We start from the raw sequence: 23537 nt of genomic DNA on the forward strand, positions 1-23537 counted from the left end.
TTAAATGAACCAAAGGATATCAGAGATGGAAGGGAGCTTAGAGGGCAGCTAGTCTAAATAAACTTCATTTTGAGATGAAGAAATGGATTCTAGAGAAGTGACTTGCCCAAGATCACACAGGCAGTCCCAATTCTTAACAAAGAATCTTAGAAGTCCCATGGCTTAGTTTTAAAAGCAATTAGTATAGTCTGTACCAAATCTTGTAACACTGTTTCTCAAATTCTAGGGTGGTGGGTTAAGAATCCTGACCTAGTTGATTCTATATGCTGGCTCTGCCTTTGATTTGACATGTAACCTTGGGTACTTTGATTTCCTTCTTTGGACCTTCATTTCTGAATCTTTAAAACAAAAGCATTAAAACTAAATGACCTCTATTGTCCCTTTCAGATACAATATTCTATGTTCTAAGGTCTCCAGTCTTTTTTTGAGACCTTGCTCTCAAACTGACCTTCACTATAGAGACCATTGGGTAGGGAAGTTGGACTAACAACCCATTTTTGAGATGGACACGTTATTTTCTGCTTAAAGCAACTGCATTTTGGAAAAAGCATATACTTTTAACGAGGCTTCGCTTAAGGAAAATCCTTTCTCAGACCACACAATTGACATCTAGGGTTCATAAAATAGTTACCAGAGCTTTCACAGTCTCCATCTTGGAAGGGCCTACAGGGGTCATCAAGTGAACCCATATTGGAAAGAGAAGCCTCTCTAAAACATATAGCCCCTCCTACTTAAAATTTCCAGGGATGAGGGATTTGTTACTTTCTAAGGCAGTCTTTCTAAGATGTTGACCAGGATCTTTGGCTAGTTCTAATTTTTAAAGAGTACTGGGAAGGCAACTTCCTCAAATGATATGAGAGCTCAAAAATCAAGTCACCGAAAGTTGGAATGGAAAGGAGAGACGATCCCATTGAGGGCAAGTCACATAGCTGGCAAAACCAGGACTGGACCTCAGGTCTCCTGACTCTTGGAGCGATGCTTTTTTTTCATTTAGCAAAAGGCTATATTCAGAGTGGAGCCCCTATGGGTTCATGGCATAAGTCCTCAATCTCTGATGAATTGCCAGTATTCTACATATTCTGTTGCATGGTCGACTGGAAAGACCACTGGATTCAGAGTCAGAGGGCTTGGTTTTGAATCCCAGCTCTGCTACTTACTATTTGTTGTTATTTTTCAGTCATGTCTGACTCCTTTGTGACCCATTTGAAGTGGTTTGCCATCTCCTTCTCTAGCTCATTTTACAGATGAGGAAACTGAGGCAAACAGGGTGAAGTGACTTGCCCACAGTCACACAGTTGGTAAGTGGGTGAGGCCAGATTTGAACTCAGGAAGAGGAGTCCTCCTGATTCTAAGCCCAGTACTTTATCCTCTGAGCCACCTAGCTGCACTATCTATGTAACTTGGAGCAAGCCACCTTTTGCAGTCTTAACTCGTAAAGGAGTTTCCTCCTCTGTAAAATGAGGAGGTTGTTGGAATTTGACCTCTGATGGTCCCTTTCTATCTGAACATTATAATTATAAGATCATAGCTCTAAAGATGGCACCCAATTGAACACTTTCATTTTACAGATGAGGAAACTGAGGCCCAGAGATGTTAATGACTTGCCCAAGATCACCCAGATAATAAATCGCGGGGCCTGAGTGCTTCCTAATTCCAGTTCTAGGGTCCTCTCTTCTACAACCCCTTGTCTCTTCTTCCATTCTGACATTTCAGAAGCTAGATGGGCAGATGGGAGTAGGGAGGGAAGGAAGTGTCTCATTTCCAGCCTGTTAATTTGTTATTTGGTCTTCAAGACAACAGATATATTTGATGAGACTTGGTGAACTACAGGAGACTGTTGCATGTCTGTGCTCATTTAAACTATAGCATATTGGCAGGGGGGAGTTTATCAAGTATCATAACTGAATGTAATAGGAGATAATCCAGATTCAGCTCAATATACTTTCCTTCTACTTGCAAACATCTACTCATGTATGAGACTGATAACGCAGTCTTTGGATTCAAGGACACCATTCCCACCCCCCCACACTTTTCTTTTTTTTTTGCGGGGCAATGGGGGTTAAGTGACTTGCCCAGGGTCACACAGCCAGTAAGTGTCAAGTGTCTGAGGCCGGATTTGAACTCAGGAACTCCTGAATCCAGGGCCAGTGCTTTATCCACTGCGCCACCTAGCCGCCCCCCCCACACTTTTCTTAAAGGAAACTTTCAAGAGAAATAGGATTATTTCATTCAGAGGAGCACATTGCATTTTGGAAAGGCCAATCCAAACTGCAATTGGCATTAGCAGTCTATCTTACTTATATTTGCAAATATAATCTTTTTTTTTTCACAAGCATTTGTCAGATCATATTAAACATAGGCTGTTTAAAAGCAAAAGATTATTTTTAGAGATAGATGTCCTAAGTCACAATTAATTTGGATCAATATGCTAAATTCCAACCCAGTGATGATTACCTTGAATATACACTAAGATGACTGATTCTGTATTAGTAGACACCTATTGTATGAAGGGTATTGTGGTGGGTGCTGAAGGAAATTCAAAAGTGAAAAACAACAGTACAGGACTGATGTATAAATGTTCAGTGGATGAATTTTTTTTAAACAATCAGCTCCATGTGGAAGTCTCCTGCCCTCAAGATCTTACGATCTAATGAGTAGTAAATTTAAATAGACACATTATGTAATGCAAAATAGAGTGTATATCAATATGCCTTGGTTGACTGAAGTGTTATTTCCATTGGGCAATTATTTTCAGTAATGGGGTTGCCATAGTTGGCTTGAGACACAGACACTCGATATTATTGAAGCTTCACAGTGGCACTGGAAAAAGCATGTAGGTTTATTCCTTCCACCTCCCTCCACCATATTGCAATTCAACTCTCAGAATATTCTGTTTGGAGCAAGGTGATAGAAAGAAATATTTAGCTGACAAAGGGAGACACACGTTGGCTTTCCAGGGAAGGGAGACAAAACAAGGCTGTCTCACAATCATAGACTCCCAGAGTTAGGTCTTACAGGGGTCACTTACTTCAACCCATAGCCAAATCATAAACCTCCCCTCCCCAAGTGGTCATCCAGTATTGGGGAAGAGATCTAGTTGTTTTTCCTATAGAGAGGGATGACTCAATGCCTTAGTATTTTGGAATCTGAGATACTAAGTAAAATGGGTTTGGTGGCTTCAGCATGGCTTCAGGAAAAACATGATCTATGCCACCCATAAATATGACAAAAAGTTCCCATGCAGAATTTGGCACAAAGGGCAGCCTCCATCACAGCCAGTCAGAGAACTGAGCTCACAATCATTTGCCTGTTCTTCTCACAAACAACACGTAGTACAGGCTAAGTCTATTAAGCTCTTGGTGAGTTGAGAAAATATGCAAAGAAATTAAAAAAAAAAAACCAGGTCGGGGAAGGGGACCTTCCCCTACTCAACAGCTCATCCAAAGGATGGAAAGAGAACTTTGGTTTCTGGTCTGGCTCATCCTTTCCATATCTGAGACCATGAACACAGCTGTTTATCCACACCAATGTAAACAAGTTTCTTGTTCTTTTTTTCTCCTTTATCAGGCATTTTTACAAAGAACTTAGCTGTGCAGTGGGTCCTTAGAGTATGAACTTAGAGAGCTGTGGAGGAACAAGGAACTCAAGTATTTGCTGGGGTGAGGAAGAAAGAAGGTAAGACAGAAACCCAAAGCAAAGGATGAAGGCTCTTGAGGAGGAATGTATTGAAAGCACCTTTTTAAAAAATGAAAATTCTCACAGTCATACCAACACTTGAAGGAGCCCTGTCCTGATTGGAGGAGCCTTGGGTCACTGGAAATTGCATAGTCACCAGACTGCTGATAGGTTTCCCGGCCTTGCCTGCGAGGGCATGCAGATGGGGGCAGGTAGTATACACTCATGGATACCTTCCCCTTAAAGGGTTAAAGAGGAAGTGGAGGGTGCTACTGCCTTGCTAGAGGGATGTAACCAGCAAGGGTATGTAGGATAGATAGAATGCCCATTCTAAATCCCCAATCCCAGCAAGTCCTCTTTTGTCAGCAGCTCTCATGAACTGTGGATCAAACAGAAACGAGGTCAGCAACCATGACAAGAGAAAACCTCAGGGCATGCTGATTGGTGTTTGTCCCCTCAGCAGATGTTGCAATGTAGTCATCATGCCTCATTCTGGGCATAGGAGTAAGAGAGTCTGGGTTCAAATTCCAACACTGCGGCTCCTTCTTAGACGTGTGACCTTGGGCGAGTCTCTTAACTCCCCTGCCTTCAATTTCCTCCTCTGTAAAGTGAGGGGGTTGAACTAGATGATCTCTAGGGTCCTTTCCAACTCTAAATTCTCCTCTCTGAGTTGCCTCTGGCTAGCAGGCAAAATCCTTTTCATTAGATGCTCAGCAAAGTACTGAAAAGCAGTTGGGTTTCTCTCTTTGAATGCTTGAGGTGTGCAAGAATTGGGAAATTAAGTCCTGGGCCCACCAAGCTGTCACCTGTTGTGTCTCTGCTTCCTCTTTTCTTCCTGTACCTCTGTGTGCTTTGACGAGACCTCACTCCAGCCAGGCTGTCTGGGAGTCAGCAGGGACTACACAACTGCATTATTTACATCCACTGTTTTGTTGTTTTGAGAGGAGGTCATTGCATACTCAGTTCCACTTGTTCCATTCTCTTCTTTTCTTAGTGGTTTCCTGGGGAGTGGAAGGTGGGAGAAGAGGGGAGAAAAAGAAGAGAGGAGAAAACAACATGGAAATTAATTATTAGAATGGATTTAGAACTCAGATCCTGGTTTTTTAAACCAACATTACACAATTTTCTAGGGTTTACCCTGTGAATTTCATAGTGTTCTCTCCTGTGCTATTTCTGAACGGATATTACAGACCATCCAATATATAAGCCCTCTTATTTTACGGAGGATAACACTGGCCCAGAGAAGGGGGGAAAGCTTAAATCCCATTCCTTTCCAGAGACCTTTCTAGAACCACACATGAATACAGTGGATGGTAGTGGGGTTCCAGGGGACTTATTTAAGCATTGTTGTATATCTCAACCCTATAGTTACCCATGGCTACTGGACAGGCAAGCAGATTGGTTCCTTTGAATGAGAAACCGATTAGTTAATAACAACAAACATAACAGATGGCACTTTATGATTTACAAAGTGCTTTCTTTACATTTTTTATTTTATTTGACCCTCCCATCACCCCCTTGAAGGCAGGTCATGCAATGATTTATTAATATTACCATTTTATAGGTGGGGAAACTGTGGTATAGATAGGTGACCTGATGTACTCTTGGCCACACAGTTGGTGAGGATTAGAACCAGAGCTGGATCCCAGGTCATCTAACTCTTTCATCCCAAACTCTACAACACTGCCTGCCTCTTATAATACCAAGGTACCAAGGAGCTATGTAGGGTATTCTTACCTTTATTTGGCTAGAGAGGCACAGAGGAAAAATGATAATAGTTGCACTAATAAAAATATAATTAGTATGTACCAGTGGTTCTCAAGCATGTCCTTGTGGGATGTCCCCTTAGGGTTTACAGTTGATTCTCTTAGTTCTCCCCTTTAGCATCAGAGTGAATTTTAAAGGCTGGGAAGCAGGGATGCGAAAGACATGACTAATCCCCAACCCATTACTTCTCCAAACTCCATCTAAGCTTTGAGACCTAGCTCCATCCTTGAAGAAGTTTTCCCACTTTTCTGACTGCACTGATGGATCCTATTCCAAACTCTTATTGTTTTTTAGTTGTGTCTGACTCTTGTTGACCTCATTTGTGGTTTTTTGGGCAGAGATACTGGAGTGGTTTGCCATTTCCTTATCTGGCTTATTTTACAAATGAGGAAACTGGGGCAAACAGGGTTAAGAAACTTGCCCAGGGTCACACAGCTAGTGTCAGGTCAGATTTGAACTCAGTTAAGAGGAGTCTTTCTAACTCCAGGCCCAGCGCTCTATCCACTGCACCACCTAGCTGCTCCCAAACTTTAATGCCTTTTGCTATCTTATACCATGCACTGGCACCTAAACCATATCTTCTACTTAGTATGTTGTTCTCTACATAATACATGTGCATATTTTACCTTTTCCATGAGATTGAAGGCAAAGCCCTCATCTGATAGGGTCATAAAAAAGCTTGAGATGAGATGAGATGAAAAAATAAGATTGAAAGAGGTTTGATGGTTTGCTCCAGGTCATACAAGTGGTATGCAGAAGAACACGATGTGGCTCAGGTCCTGGGACCACAGAGCTAGAAATAGAAGGGGTCTCAGAAGCTATCTAGTCCAATCCCCTCATTTTATAAATGAGGAAATTGAGGCATATGAATGTGAAATGACTTGCCCAAGTCCACATGAGTCACATGATCATCAGAAATGGGATCTGAACCCAGGGTCTCTTGAGTCTAGAGATAGTGGTTTTGCCACTACACCACACTTAGTCTTAGAGCATCGGAGCAAGAAAGGATTTTACCTTCCCTTCCCTCCAATGGATCTGTACTCTCACATTGGGGCTACCCCTTCCATTGATGGAGATCCCCACTGATTTGTCCCTGACCATTCCATGTGACTCTCAGCCATATTGTCCCATACACTTAATGTAGTAGGAGACTCCCTCATTTTCATTTTGCATCGAGAGGCTCCTAATGGAAGATATGGCCTTTTAAATTGCTTGTTCATTGCTCTTGTTCCATGTTGAGCCTATCTCTCTCTTTTTCTTGCTCACGCATTGGACATTCCCTTCCTTTGACAGATGAGGAGAATGAGGCTTAGTGATTACACTGACTTCCTACCTTTGTCATTTATATTTACTGATTAGCAAGGCTGTGTTTCAAACCAGGTGTCCTTGATCTAAGTTCAGTGTTTTTTTTTTCCATTACCCATGATGCCTTCTACTAATGATATTTGTACTGATTACTTTCTCAACTGCACTGACCACAACATAAAATTGACTTCTCTCATTAAAATCCAGCTTCTCAGAAACCTTGGCACCTGTCTTCTTAACCCCCTTAAAGCTCCCCAAGGTCAATCTTAGGCATCCCCACTCCCACTTGAGAGACACTGGTATGGGCTAGGTTTAGCACTTGGATGAATGAAAGTTCTAGGGAAGTTAAGTAAGATGAATTAGCAGTAAGTTGATGATGTCGAATGATTAGCATAAAAGTTCTGTCAACATATTTGCCCATGCAGAGAGAAGAGGAAAATGTGGTTTTCTCCTCTTCATTTAGAGTACCACAGGGGAAATGACCAAGAAACCAAATCCCATTCATGGTTTCTGGGTAGCAGTTCTGGGTCAAGAATCCTTTATTTAATGAATATCAGTTGGCTCCTGATCATCAAAACACGTTCTATAGTGTTTAGTACTTTGTTCAAAGCACTTTTATATGTTTCTCAGCAACCTTGTGAGGTCAGAAAAGACTATTAATCACAATACTGAAGACTAGTTAGGGCAGCTATTACTCTCCCTATGTGATAGATAAAGAAAATGAAGTCCAGAAAATGTATAAGTCAAGCTCAAGCAGTTAGTGGCAGAACTGGGACAAAAATCCAAGTATTTTTGTTCCTAGTCTAATGTTCTATTATGCTATATTGTCACTGGGATACAGGGAAACTGGCTGATTAAAAAAAATCAGGACTCCCATCTCATTCTGCTGTGACAAAAAGTTCATAATCACCCAAGGATTGCCTTATCTGTAGGATGTTCTAAATGGTAGCTTGTCCTGGGGCCAGAGATTTTTATTTGTTCCACTGCTGTCTCCTACCATGATTTGGGCAGGGGACCTTACTTCTCTTGCCTATAGCTTTTTTTAAACTGTAAAAGGGGAGTGATGGTAGAATCCCAGAACAAAAAGAGGGCTTTGAATCAAAGAATGTTAGAATATACATCCCTTCAGGGTAGGGGCTATATAATTTCATGACTTTGGAACCCCATGCTACCATTTTTTCAGTCATTTTTCAGTCATGTCTGACTCTTTGTGATCCCATTTGGGTTTTTGTGGCAGAGATACTGGAGTGGTTTGCCTTTTCTCCTCTAGCTCATTTTACAGATGAGGAAACTGAGGCAAATAGGGTGAAGTGACTTGCCCAAGGTCATAAAGGTATGAGGTCTTCCTGACTCTAGGCCTGGCACTTTATCCGCTGTGTCACCTAGCTGGCATAGTAAGTGTCTAATACATGATTGTCAGAGTTAGAAGTGACCTTAGCACATAAGAATAAAGAACATATAATCTTAGAGCTGAAGGGGACCTTAGAATATATAATACTAGTGCCAGAAGGGAATTTGGATCTCACAACAGCAGTGGAAAGAAGATCTAATTAGAGAACAAAATATTAGAATGTAGGATGTTAAGACTTTGAAGGAACTCTAGCATTCATCTAGTTCAACCCATTTACCCAGTGAGGAAACCAAGGCCCACAAAGGATAACTGAGTTGACTTGAGGAGGGTCACACAGCTAGTAAGAAGTAAGGGTAAGATTAAAAACCAGGCCCTTGGACTCCAAATTTTCTTTTTGCTGCATAACCTAACTTATTTTAAGCTAGTCTTTTATACTATGGTCAATAAGTAGTCTTTTATGACCTCACAGTGGTATAAAGGATGGAAAGAAACTTTGGACAAGTTGTCTGGAGAGCTCCATGGCTTCCTTGGAGATGAGACACCTAAAAACGAAATATTCTAAAATGTTATGTATCTTAGCTTTAATGTCAAGCAGGAAGCTCCAATTCTAATCCTTTGAAAACTTGACTGGGTCTTCTCAAACCCCATCATTGTCAGGGTTGGACACTGGCTGATTTCTGCCATGGTGCCACTTTGTCAGAAGATCAGCATAAATTAGAAAGGATAATTCTGAATGGTGGAAAATTCCCTTCCATGTCCGGAAGGGGCAGTCTGATCTGGCTCCTCAGCTTTGTGCAGCCAAAGGCAGGCTGAGGAAATTGCCAACAGGCCAGGGGCAGATTTACAACTAACAAGTGCCAGAGGTTTCTGTCTTGCTCGTTTTCACTTAATTCAAATCTAAAGTCATATTTGCCCATGAAAATGGAACGAGAGTGAATGAAGGACCATTCATATATCTCCTTTTATAGTCTTTTCCTCAGAATATTATATAATTCTAGAGATAGAAGGAAGCCTTAGAAATCTTATAGTTCAACTTCCTCATTTTATAAAGGAAATAATTACAGCCTGGAGAGGAGAAGAGACTTGATTCACCCATGAATATGAACTGAAAGTTTATAGCAGAGGCAGGAACAAAACTTAGTCATTTGGCAATGAATTTCCATTATGACATCTTCTCCCAGTAGTCTTTCTCTACATGAGATGATGTCCCTTTTTCTTTTTTCTTTATTTTCCTCAGTCACTCATTTGGCTCATTCCCTCCTCTCTCCCTCCCTCCCCCAAGGATACCATGCTGCTTTTGTACCATTGGCTCCTCTGTAATTTCAATATGCAGCTAAGAGGCACTTTAAAATGATTGAATAGATGTGATGGGCAACAGCTCATACACTCCTTCTGTGGCTTGTCTCTTGGGGGTGGTGAGATGGATAGTACAGGTTAGTAAAGGAATAAGTGGAAATATACTTTGTGTCATACTCACTCAGAGGCTCAGGAAAAATAACAACTCCTGATTCTCTAAAACAGGCTTGTACCTGCTCTCTGCCTAATTTACCATTCAGGAGACTGATAGACACTTTATACTGAGATGCCTGTGTAAACAGCATGCTTTCGAACTTGTGGAGCACCTTGGTTATTCCAGCGCATACATGAAGAGGCATTTCCACCTGAGAGGTGAGAGAAAGAATGCTCCACCAACTGCTCCCTAAATCACATGGTTCCTAAAACCAAGAGAAAGTAATATGAGCTTTGCAACTGCTACAGTTGGAATGTTTAGCTTTTCTATAGCTTTGCTCAGTATTTTTGGAGTAATTCTGTTCAGTTCAAGTCAATTCAAGTTCACATTTATCAGATGCTTATTAAGTGCAAGGCACTGTCCGTGGTTCTGGGTATACACATAGATATCACTAAAGTCTCACTTTCAAGGAGCTTGTACATTGAAGGTAGGGATAGATAACTTTATAGTAATAACATCAAACAATTATATGACAATATATAATGACGATGATAACAGACTTTCTAAAACACTTTAAGGTTTGCAAAATATTTTACATAAATTTTCTCATCTGGACTTCACAACAAACATGTAAAAGGAGGTACTATAATTATTATCTCTCTTTTTTTTTTTTTTTTTAGTGAGGCAATTGGGATTAAGTGACTTGCCCAGGGTCACACAGCTAGTAAGTGTTATGTGTCTGAGGTCGGATTTGAACTCAGGTACTCCTGACTCCAGGGCTGGTGCTTTATCCACTGCGCCACCTAGCCGCCCCTAATTATTATCTCTTAATCTGTAGCTTTTATTTTTACATCTCCTTAATTTCCAAATGCCACCCTCATGCCATCCTCCCTCCCTAGAGAGCTAAGGAACAAAAAATAAGGGAAAAGCATACAGCAAAATGAACCAACATGATCACTGATTTTGATAGTATATGTAATGTTCCATACCCATAGTCATCCACCTCTTCAAAGAGAGAAAGGCAAATGCAGTTTCTTTCTTCTTTTGAGACAAGCTTGATAATTATAATCATACAGCATCTGGTTTCATTTTGTTCTTTCCATTTACATCATTAAGTCACTGTGTGTATAGCTGATCTGGTTCTGCTTATTTTATTTTGCATCAGTTCATATGTCTTCCCATGTTTCTATGTAATCTTGATAGCCATCATTTTTATGGGAGAAGGTAGCACACATGGAGGACATATTCAGACAGAGAGGCTACCTTCTCCCATTTAGAGATTACAGGTGTCTCAAAAAGTGCCATCTAATATACAGAATCTCAATTGCTCCCTCAAATTGGATTCACTGTGAGAGGGAACCAGAACACAGAAGCAATACATAATCTCTCAGAGCATGATACCTTTGTTGGCATACTCCACCCTGAACTCTCACTTCCATATCACATTAAGTATCTTACTGGTATTCTTACCTCCATCTTTAAATGTCTCATAGAACTCATGAAGAGGGCGAGTGCAACATGAGTGTGAGCAAATCTGTGAATAGATTAAGTTGTAGAGCCAGGATTAGCACTTGGGCTTCCTAACTATATATAAGCCTGTATAATTTTCCATTAAACCAGTGGTTCCTCGCCCTGTGGGCTAAGGATTCCTGGGAAACCACAGAATTATTGTGAGGTGTCCATATGCACAAGATGCTCTGTCAGGTTGATTTGTAATTAGTGCCAACCAAATATACAGAATGAGTCCATACAATAGGCAACTCTAGCTTTTGTAGCCAGAGTGATGTTGTGTGCAGATGTGTATTACTATTTTTCAAATTATACCAATGCTATAGTGATAAATAAAATCTAAGTTAAGGGCATTGCTGAATCCTTCATAACTTTTTCTCAGCCTGTATTTCTCATTCAGTGAACAGTACAGTTATTATCATGTGAGGGTCTTTAAGCTTTTTAATTGTAAAAAACGAGTCCTCATAATACTCCAAAATGTTGGGAACCACTGCACTAAAGCATTTTGCTTCCCTCTTTATTAGCCTCACATCATCAGCATGTATTCCATACTCAATTATTGTTTATAGGTTTTCTCTGGGTTCATGTGTATGTGTACCCTGTATAGAGATAAGGAAGGCCCTCTGACCAAACAGCTGCCAACAGGTACTTTAGGAAATGCATCATGAGAAGGGGAAAGATGACTGGCCTCAAAGTCAGAAGACCTGAGTGTAAGTCTTGTCTCTGACTCATACTGGCTGTCATCATGGGCAAGTCATTTAATATCTCAATGTCCCAAGCAACTTTCCAAGACTGAAAGAATAGAACATTTGCAGATGAGAATTTTCCTTCCCAGTGAAATTTCAGGTCTTTTTTGAAGTACCTTTGGATGCTGACAATAAACACACACACACACACACACACACACACACACACACACACATTTAGATTCACTCCCTATGATCCATCAGACACTTTGCTCCCAGATTTATCTTATTAATGCATGGCTCTTATCTTACTACTTTTGTTCAAGATCTTCAATGACTTCTCACTACCTAGTGAATAAGATTGATGTTATATTAATAACCTTTAAAATCAGATAAAACTAAAGCCTTCTCAGTTTTATTCTGTTAGTAATTATGGTTTTAAAAATGTTGGCAAGGTTGTTGAAAGAATTTGCATGTATGGAAAATGTGTTTGAAAGGAAACATTGTTTGAATTGGGTTGGGGATGGACCAAAATGGTGGAGAGGAAGCTTGATTTACTGAAAAGAGCATTCATCTGAGAGTCAGAAAACCCTCATTTCTAGACCAAGCCCTTCCACCAAACTAGCTTTGTGACCTTCTACATGTGTGAATCACAGAATCATCAGGATAGGCCCTTGAATGAGAATTTGGTCCATCCCCAACCCAATTCAAACAATTGTCCTTTAACTAGCCTCAACAATAGTCAAACCCTAATGAGGCTGGCAGATAGTTAAATGAATTAAGTTCTTGAAAATGGTCCTTTAACGGTGACCTCATTATTCAGACTCATAGTATATTATAGCTGGAAGGAGGAAATCTAGAGTCTAAGCCTTTCAATTTACAGATGAGGAAACTGGGTCAGAAGATGTTATGAATAGTTTAGAAGAAGGTAGGCATTCTAGAAGTGCTGGGGTGATTGTTACTTGTGGTAACAAATAGGATTCCAACATTATTGGATTTAGAACTAGACGGGACCTTTGTTCATTCATTTCAGTCAGTCATGTCTGACTCTTTCTGATCCCATTTGGGGTTTTCTTGACAAAGATACTAGGTTGATTTGCCATCTCCTTCTTTAGCTCAATTTACAGATGAGGAAACTGAGGCAAACAGGGTTAAGTGACTTGCCCAGGGTCACATGGGTAGTAAGACTCTGAAGCCAGATTTGAAGTCCAGAACATGAGTTTTCCCTTACTCCAGGCCTGGTGTGTCACTTGAGTGAGACTTTTATAAGGACCATAGTAGTGGCTTAATAGTTTTGCTTTTAATTATAGTCTCCACTCTTAAGAAGTCTTGTGATTCTTGTCTTGTACTTAGCAGAAGTTACCAAAAAGTAATAGGATGATATGAAAACTCAATATGCATTTTGTAATTTGTATTTATAAATGTAATAATTCAATAGTAAAACATCTAAGTTGGAAGGGATCTAGTTAAATAACCTTATAACTGTCTCAGTCAAAGACTACTCACTATACCATGATGGCATCATATACCTTCCTAGCCATGTCTTCGTTCACGCCATTTTCTTTGCCTTTTGAAATCCTGATTGTTCAAGGTCCAGCCAAAATCACACTTCTCCAGAAGACTTCCAAGATCTCTTTGTTCCCTTCCTGCTCTACAAACTTCAAATTGGACACGATCTTTTTGCCCTCACATTTCCTCATTTGCAATCCCCTTGTTCACTTTTCATGTTCTATCTTGTATTGCAATTAACTATGTATGAGCCTTATGTCCCCCAGTATATTGTAAAATCCTGGGAGAGCAAAGTCCCTGTCTTGGCATCTATCCAAGCATATGACCCAAGTCCAGTACATAGTGGGTACTTAGAAAGTGTCTGTTGAATTGAAATAAATAGCTAAAACACCACTGGGTTTTATAGTGGAAACCAAGGTATTTAACTTTTTCTGGAATCATGAAGAATACAGTAGAGCCATTCATCTCTATATGGCATGCTCCCAGGCAGTTGGACAATCTATTTGGTTGAAAGTCTGTTCTAAGTTTTCCTGGTTTCACAGATATCTGATAAGAGAAGAGAAAAACACCCATAGGGCTAATGGTGTTGATTTTAACGAACCCGTTGTCTTGTTCCCATAAGATCACTGATGAGACTTTCATACTGTAACAGTCCTTTACCTTTGGGTAACTTCTGCTAAGCAAAAGACTAATTACAAGACTTCTTATGAGTCATTTATGAGAATTATGTCTCCTGAGGTCACTCTCAATTAATGATGATCAGACTGGAAAAGAGGTTAATTTCCACAAAACCAACTAATTTAATCAGCAGAGGTTGCTAAGCATAAACAAGGAGAATCCTTGTAGTGATTGCTGATGAAATAAGAATTTGTCCTTAAGGTACATAAATGATTAGGTCACACAGAGGATATCCCAACAACAAAAATTTCTGCCTACAAATATCTTGGTGAAGTCCTGATCCATAGTCAGACTACTCATAAGTTTTACTGCTAAGTTTCTTTAGAACAAGAGTTTCTACTAGGAATTTACTTAGATTAGTTAACAAGTATTTATTTAGCACTTACTAAGTGCCTATCACTGAGCATCAGACTATGGTCCTTACTCTCAAGGAGCTCAAATTCTATTCAGGGCAACAACATGAAAATAACCACGTATTTGCAATTAACACTGTGCTTGGAACATTGTCATAGTCGTTGTTTAGTCATTCAATCATATCTAACTCTTCCAGATCCCATTTGGGTTTTTCTTGGCAAAGATACTGACATTTCCTTCTACAACTCATTTTACAAATGAGGAAACTGAAGCAAACAGGATTAAGAGACTTGCCCAGGATCACACAGTCAGTAAATGTCTGAGGCTGGATTCGAACACAGTAAGATGAGTTTTCCTGACTTCAGACCTGGCACTCTATCCCCTGTATAACCTAGCTACCCTTGGCACATAGTAAATGCTTAGTAGATGTTTGTTGTCTCTGTATATACAAGATAAATACAGTATAACTGAATGGTAACCTCAGAGTGAAAGTACAGGATAGAAGTGGGGGTTGGAGGAGGAGTTAGGAAAGAATTTCAGAGAGTGGGCTTTGAGATGAATCTTGAAGGAAGTAAAGGAAGCGAATAAGTAAGCTCCCTGTTCACAGAGAGAGAGAGAGAGAGAGAGAGAGAGAGAGAGAGAGAGAGAGAGAGAGAGAGAGAGAGAGATTGAGAGATTGAGATTGAGATTCTAGTCATGCTGGATAGCCACTGCAAATGCATGGGGTCAGGAGAGGAAATACCAAGTGGGAAGAAGAGTTAAGTCGCTAACTTAAATAAGTTAAGTGTTAAGTTAATTAAGTGTTAAACTGATACACATTTATTAAGCGTTTGAACTGCTCTAAGCATAGATACATAAAATAGATACATAAAATAGTTGAGGGGACCACAAGATACTGGCACCAAGTTTCTATGACATTAACATATACTATGTACTCCAAAGATGTTTAATTTTAGGTCTCAGTTTTCATTCTATTAGTCTTTTCCATAGTTCTCAATACTTATGTACCCTTTCCCCTAATTCCTCTTCTCTTGACTACCATGATACTACTCTCTTCTATATATTTGACCATTTCTTCCTAATTTCCTTTGCTAGATCTACCTATGCCTGCTTACTAAGTGTGAATGTTCTCCAAGGCTTTGTCCTCCATTCTTTCTTATCCCCTCTTCCCCAATACTCTATCACTTTGTGATCTTATCTGACCTCATGGGTTCAATTATCATTGTAACTCCTAAGTGATGACGACTCCTAAATTCATATAGCCATTCCTAATCTGTCTTTTGTACTTGATGCCCATATTATCAAGTTCCCTTTGAGTATTACTTACTCTCTGGGTCTCGTTTTCCTTATTTATAATATAAGAGGGTTGAACTAGATGATCTGTACAGTTTTTTCAGGTCTAGAGCTATTATTGCCACCCAGATATCTCATAAAAATCTCAAACTCAGTATGTCTAAAAATGGGAATCATTATATTCCTCCTGCCTCTAGACTCCATCACTTCTCCAAACTCTATTTCTGTTAAAAGTACCACAGTCCTCTAGGCATTCATGTTTACAACAATGGAGTCACAGTTGATACTTCCCTCTCCCTCAGCCCCATATCCATTCAGTTGCCAAGTGCTGTTGATACTACCTTCATAATATTACTCACATCTATTCCACGCTCTCCACTCACATATACTCCATCCTAATTTAGTATCTCATAGCCTCTGCCCCTGGACTATTATAATAGTATACCAATTGGCCTCTCTACCTCTGGTCTCTTCCTCCTCCAATTTCTTGAACAAGAATCCCCTCTATAACATGCTTGAGAAGTGTTCAACAAGCCTCCACTTGAAGACCTACAATTATGAATAATTCACTCTCAATCATCCTTTGTTCTTAAGCACTGACATCCTTTGGGCCACCCCAATCCCAACTTCAGATGCTACTGAATAGAATTCTACAGAGTTGAACCTATTTAGATTTATCCTTGAAAGGCAACTATCTCACATATAAAAGACCTACCTAGTATTTTTTAAAAATTTATTTATTTAAGACCTACCTAGTATTAATTCCATTAACCCCAATTTCAGAAAACACATTTTATCTTTATATCACCCACATTTCCCAATGTATCCCTATCCCCTTCCAAGAGGACAGTCCCTTGTAATAAAGAATAAAAAGGGAACAGTTCAGCAAATCTAACCAACATGTCAAAAATATCTGACATTTTCTGTAATGTTCTATACCTCTAATTTCTTTCCATTCCCCTGAAAGTAAGGAAATTACCTTTTATGTCTTCTTTGGCATCAAGCTTGTTCATTATAATTTCACAGCTTTCTGTTTTGTTTTTTGTTTTTGTTTTGGGGGGTAATGGGGGTTAAGTGACTTGTCCAGGGTCACACAGCTAGTTAAGTGTCAAGTGTCTGAGGCCAGATTTGAACTCAGGTATTCCTGAATCCAAGGCTGGTGCTTTATCCACTGCACCACCTAGCTGCCCCCTACAGCTTTCTGCTTTAATTGGTTTGTTGTCATTCTTTCCATTTACACTGTTGTAGGCATTGTGTATACTTTAGTCCTGTTTACTTCTTCGCATCAGTTCATGTTTTCCCATGCTTTTCTGTATTCAGCTTATTCATTGCTTCTTATAACACAGTACTGTTCCATTATATTCATATACTTATTTAGCCTTTCCTTCTTCTTTCTCTCCACATGCGTGTGTGTGTGTGTGTGTGTGTGTGTGAATGAGAAATATTTGGTGTATTTGGCTTTCATTTTTGTCACTGACCTTGTTGGGGGATTTGCTTAACAGTGCAATCTCTGGATCAAAGGACATGGAAACTTTAGTCAATTTTTTAATGATTGCAAATCATTTTCTAGAATGGCTGGACCAATCCATAGCTCCACTAACAACTCATTAGTGTGCCTGTCTTCCCATAATCCCTCTAACATTGATTATTCCCATCTTTTGTCATCTTTGCCAATTTGCTAGGTATGAGGTGAAACCTGAGTTCTTCCCTGCCAGGTTTTTTACCTGATTTTTATCTGATTTCTTATCTATTGGAGGATATTCTTCATGGGAACCCCTTTAAGATAGTCTATGATAGAAGTCCTGTCCCTCCTTCCAGTTCTAAATTCACTGCTGTCTACTCCAAGAAATTATCACTGATCTCTCCCTCTTTGAATCCATCATAGTGTTTTACTTGTTCTTTCTCTGAGTACTGATTATATTTTGATTTGAATTTTAATGATTCTCTACATCTCTCATTTCCCCTGTAAGTTGCCACAGGGCAGGGACCACATGTGATACATATTTGTATCCCCCAAATGTAGCATAAGATTTGTATTATATAGTAGGTGGTTCACGTGCTGAATTTTGCTGAAGTGAAAGATTTCATCTTGCAGAAATGTTATACCATCCACTTTGTCAGAACGGATTTTTTCCATAATCAACAAGAGCATACTATGTGCCAGACACACAAAATAATGATTACTAAATGTCCCCCTAACTCTTCTGACTTGGTTGGGTCCACCCCCCCCCCCCAAAAAAAGAGTAGATTAAATATCTCTGTGACAAAGTAAAAACTGATGCTGAGGGAGGTTGAGAGTCAATCGGATTTGTGCTTTGCTCTAGTACTCTTTTTAATCTGCTGGGTTTTTAGTCAATTACTTTACAGAATTAAGAGTGAAAGCAGTTGCCTCAAGCCAGTGGTAACCAAGCTGAGCATCTCTCTAAGGCTGAATTGCTCTATAACCCTAGGAGGTTATTTGGTTCCATTAATAAAATGCTAAACCCAAAACATGATTCAAAAGGTTTCCCAGTGTTAAAATGTTTCCTGTGACATGCTTCATATACATTCCTTGTGAGATTACATCTTTGATAGAGCTAGATGACAAAAAGAAATTGACTCAGGTCAAAGCTGATGTGGATCTTTTTACATGGTTAAAGAAAAAAGCTTCACAAAACCCTTCACAAATATGATCTCTTTTTATCCTAAGGGTCCTAGGAGGAGATGCTATTATATCCCTATTTTTATAGATGAGATTAAGTGACTTGCTCAGTGGCACATAGCTAGTGTTTGAATTTAAATTAGGGTCTTTCTGACTCCAACACAAGTACTCTTCCCATTGTATTTTGGGGATAGTAAGAGAGTACCTATGTTTCCTTCCCCTGTGAGTTCAACTCATCAGATCCAGATGAATTATATCTGAGAATACTGAAAGTTCAGGTAGATGTGATTGCCTTTGATCTTTAAAAAATCTTGGACAAAAACAAAAAAACAAAACAAAATCCTGGAAATGGGAGTGGGTTGCTAGATAGCAGTTTTCCTGATTTCCCTTCCCCCTCAAAACAAACAAAAAGGGCAGAGGGTGGAGTTCACAAACCACAGGCCAGAAAGTGTAAGTTCTGTTTCTAGAAAAATTCAAGAACACATTCTGTGAGCAATGAGAAAGGGAACCATTGCTTACTAGGAACCAGCATTGCTTCATTAAAAGCAGGTGATTGCACTTCCTTTTTTGACAAGGTTCCTAGTCTGGCCCATTGGGAGATATATATAGACATCATTTACCTAGATTTTGACAAAGCATCTAATAAGCTCTCTCCTGCTACTCTTGTGGACAAGATGGACACTTGTGGGCTTGATAATGCAATTAGTTTGCTTTAGGATCTGCTTGGATGACTATATGCAAATAATAGTAATTATCTGGTCGATGCTAACTTGAATGAAGTCTCTAGTAGAGTGGCCCAGAGATCTGTCCTCTGCCCTATACTGTTCAACACTGTATGATAGAGGGGATATACCTGTCAGGTTTGCCGATGCAACAAACTTGGGAGAAATGGCTGGTACACAGTGACATTCATAATACAAGTCAGAACAAAGATAAGTTACAATGCGCAGGTCAGAACGAGGGGCCAAATTAGATAAGTCTAAGTTGAATAGGTTTAAATGTAAAATTGCTCAAGCTCAAAAATCAAAGTCAAAAGTACAGAATAGTGGAGGAGGACTTCTATGAAGTTATTTAGAAGTTGTAGGGAACTACAAATGCAATACAAGGCAGCAGTGTAATACAGTCATTGAAAAAGTTAATGCTATATTAAAAGATCAAACTGTTTATATTCCTACATGGGAAGATAATACTTTGAACTCATAAGAACTATCTCAGTAAGGAATTAACAGGACACAAGTCTGAACTGAATACGAAGGGATGATATCTGTAAAACATTTATGTTTTGTTCTTTGTGGAGTGTCTTATGTTTGAGGCCAGATTTGGGCTTGGGGCCTCCTGGGTCCAGGGCTGGTGCATTGTCCACTGTGCCACCTAACTAACCCATAATGACATCTTTAAAATAGGGTTGAGGTGTAGGAGAAATAGACTGGGGGAGGGGGAAGGGGAGAGATGGTCTGAGGAGAGGTTGTTCACATTAAGGAAATAAGAAAAAAAGCTTATGGAGGGGAGGGGAAGAGGGGGAAGGAACTGGGGAGTGAGTGAACTTTAATATCATCAGAATTGACTCAAAGAAGGACTAACATACATACTCAAGTGGGTATAGTAATATATTTTTGCCGGAGGGGAGGGAGGTAAGGGGGCGGGGAAGAGGGGAAGGAAGGAAGGGCAAATTGGGGGAGAGAGCAGTAAAAAGCAAAATACTTTCGAGGAAGGTAAAGATGTTCTGCATAACGGCACAAGTATGACATATTGAATTGCGTGATTTCATAGGGAGGGTTGAGGAGAGAGGGAGGAAGAAAATTTGGAACACAGAATTAGCTCAAAGACCTTAAACTCATCAGAGTTGGCTCATGGAGGGAATAGCATTCACACCCAGTTGGGAGGAGTAATCTATTTAACCCTACAGGAAAGTATGAGGGGAAGAGGATAAGGAAGGAAGGGTGAAAAAAAAGGGGAGTGCAAAGTAGGGGAGGGGACAGTCAGAAGTAAAACACTTTTGAGGAGGAATAGTTTAAAAGAAGATAGAAAATAGAGTAAATATCATGGGAAGGGAATAGGATGGAGGCAAATAGTTATGATGATTGAATATAATGGCAAAACGTATGCTACCTACTTTGCTGGGCTAATATGAAGAAAATTCTTTGTCAAGTTTAAGGTACTTTATTTAGGTTATGATGAACAGTATACTATCAGAAAAACCTGGAAAGACCTACATGAACTGAAGCAGAGTGAAATGTACTGTATACAAAAAAACAGCAATAGTGTAAAATGATCTGCTGGGAAGCATGTGGTTATTTTCAGCAAGGCAATGGTCCAATATAACCCTGAAGGACTTATGAAAATGGAATGCTTGAGTTCTAGTGGGTGGGGGTTGGGAATGGAGGAGGAAAAGAAGTTGGAACACACATTTTTTAAAAAATTGATGTTAGAATTTGTTTTTACATATATTTTGGAAAATAAAATTCTATTCAATAAAAAAAGAAAATCCCTAAGGTTTCAATACAGGATACAATAGTACCCAGTAAAATTTATTTGAACAATTCAACAGGTATTTATTAAGCACTTACTACATACAAGCATTAGTTACTAGGGATTCAAAGACAAAAACGAGTCCTTGTGCTCAAGGAGTTTCTATGTAGAGAAGACAACATTTAAAAGATAAGTGAAGATGGATAATACACTAATAATTGGAGTCAGAAAAAGCTTTGTGTAAGGTATAGCAACTATACTCACTGCTAAAGGAGGAGGTAAGAAGGAAGTGTATTTCTTGTCTGCATTAGCCAGAAGACAGACAAAGAAGAAGGAGAAGAAGGAGAAGAAGGAGAAGGAGAAGAAGGAGAAGAAGGAGAAGAAGGAGAAGAAGAAGACGAAGAAGACGAAGACGAAGACGAAGATGAAGACGACGACGACAGGGGATGACAGGGGAAGACGGGAAGACAGGGGAAGAAGGGGAAGGGGAAGGAGGAGAAGGAGGAGAAGAAGGAGAAGGAGAAGAAGGAGAAGAAGGAGAAGAAGGAGAAGAAGGAGAAGAAGGAGAAGAAGGAGAAGAAGACGAAGAAGACGAAGAAGACGAAGAAGACGAAGAAGACGAAGAAGACGAAGAAGACGAAGAAGACGAAGAAGACGAAGAAGACGAAGACGACGACAACAGGGGAAGACAGGGGAAGACAGGGGAAGACAGGGGAAGACAGGGGAAGACAGGGGAAGAAGGGGAAGGGGAAGGAGAAGGAGGAGAAGAGTGTGTGTGTGTATGTATAGGGTTTGGGGGCAGTTAGTAAGTCATTTTGACTGGGATGGAATTTATGTCAAGAGGGGTCATATGACATAAGATGGGAAAGGTAGTCATGGTGTAGGGGGCTTTAAATGGCAGTATAAGACCCTGGAAAGACTATGGTTCAGGAGACCTGATTGCTGTCTACTGGTTTTACTGTTAATTAGCTGTGTGACTTTAAGGAAGTTCTTTCACCTCCCTTGAGCCTCATTTCCTCACTGATCAAATAGAAGAACTAACCTAGATTTCCAAAGTCCCTCACTGCTTGGGGAATGCCGTGATTCTAGATTCTCTCTTTTCTAAGCTCTTCCCTCTCTTTTTTCCCCTCTTAAATACATTCTTATGGTCGTAGAACCAGAGTTAAAGGGGTCAGTTTATCCAGATTTCTCATTTCTTACAGAGGAGTAAACTGAGGCACATGGAGGTTAAGTAAATTGCTCAAGATCACACAATTAATAAGCATCAGAGGCAGGATTCAAGCCCACGTCATCTTTCTAGAAGCAGAGCTTCTTTCCATTGTACAATTAGGTGTCTTCTTGTTGAGGTACAGTTGTTTCAGTCATATCCGACTCTTTGTGACCCCACTTGAGGGTTTCTTGCCAAAGATACTGGACTGGTTTGCCTTTTCCTACTCCAGCTCATTTTACATATGAGGAAACTGAGGCAAACAGGGTTAAGTGGCTTTCTCAGGGTCACACAGCTTGTAAGTTTGAGAGGCTATCAAATATCACTTCTGCCACTTAACTGCCTCTGTGACCTTAAGCAAGACATATGCTTCAGCTCTATGAGGGAGTTGGATTAGATGTCCTCTGAGGTCTCTATATCTATGACCCTACTGAAATCATCAATGCTTCTTTGGTTTTTCTATTTCTTGTCATCACTGTACCTTGGTGCAGGTCCTCATCAGCTTCATGCCTAGACTCCTGCAGTATCCTGCTACTGGTTTTTCTCCCCGCCTCAAGTCTCTTACCTATAACGTTTAATACTCCACTCAAACAGTCAAACTATCTTCCTAAAATGTAAGTCTTACCCTCTCTCCCCCTCCCCATTCAATGAATTTCAGTGTCTCCCTATTACTTGCAGGATCAAATATAAAACCCTGTTTGGATTTTTTTTTTTAATTATTTTTTGGGCAATGAGGGTTAAGTGACTTGCCCAGGGTCACACAGCTAGTAAATGTCAAGTGTCTGAGGTCGGATTTGAACTCAGGTCCTCCTGAATCCAGGGCCAGTGCTTTACCCACTGCACCATCTAGCTGCCCCCAACCCTGTTTGGCTTTTAAGGCTCTCCCTAACCTGGCCCTTTCCTGCCTTTCTAGTCTTACATATTGCTTACCTCCAAATCTCTGTGATCAAGTGACACTAGTCGCCTTGTTGTTCCTCAAACATCTACAGACTCTGGGCAGTTTCACTGACTGTCTTTAGGTCTGGAATTCATGCCCTCCTCATCTCCATTTCCTGGCCTCCTTCAAGTTCCAGATTAAATTCCACCTTCTGTAAGAAGACTTTCCTCATCCTGCTTAATGCTAGGCATTAGGTGGTGCACTGGGTAGAGCACCAGGCTTTTAGTCAGGAAGACCTAAGTTCAAATACTCTTTCAGATGAATACTAGCTGTGTGATCCTAGCAAGTGGCTTTAACCTCTATTTGCCTCAGTTTCCTTGACTAAAAAACAGGGATAGTAATAGCACTTTTTGTTGTTGTTCATTCGTTTCAGACATGTGTATGACCCCATTTTGAGATTTTCATGGCAAAAATACAGGAGTGGTTTGCCATTTCCTTCTCTAGGTCATTTTAAAGATGAGGAAACTGAGGCAAACAAAGTTAAATTACTTGTCCAGAGTCACAGCAAATAAGGGTCAGGCTAGATTTAAATTCATGAAGATGAGTCTTCCTGATTGCAAGCCCAGTGTTCTATCCACAGTGCAACCCAGCTTACCTAGTAATAGCACCTATGTCCCAGTATTGCTGCAAAGATTACAAATGAAGTCATATTTGTAAAGTGCCTAGCACAGTGCCTGGCAGAGGATAGGCAAATGTTAACTGATTA

At 40.0% G+C, this 23537-nt stretch overlaps 1 protein-coding gene across 2 annotated transcripts in view; it reads right to left on the reverse strand.

Annotated features, from left to right (window-relative positions):
- Positions 1-1266: 1266 nt before the first annotated feature.
- The window catches only part of PRIMA1 (proline rich membrane anchor 1), a 124315-nt gene continuing 102044 nt past the window's right edge, over positions 1267-23537 (reverse strand). The window contains exons 5-6 of one of the 2 annotated variants that reach the window (XR_006354877.1): positions 9576-9813; positions 1267-4676 (exon numbers count right to left, since the gene is read on the reverse strand). Coding sequence is in view for 1 of the 2 variants with exons in the window: in XM_043985535.1 (XP_043841470.1) it covers positions 4574-4676 (103 nt within the window). In the remaining variant the exon portion in view is untranslated. The remainder of the gene's footprint in view (positions 4677-9575; positions 9814-23537) is intronic. The other variant, XM_043985535.1, reaches the window with a different exon arrangement.

The sequence above is a fragment of the Dromiciops gliroides genome, chromosome 2 (assembly GCF_019393635.1).
Source record: "Dromiciops gliroides isolate mDroGli1 chromosome 2, mDroGli1.pri, whole genome shotgun sequence".
NCBI lineage: Eukaryota > Metazoa > Chordata > Mammalia > Microbiotheria > Microbiotheriidae > Dromiciops > Dromiciops gliroides.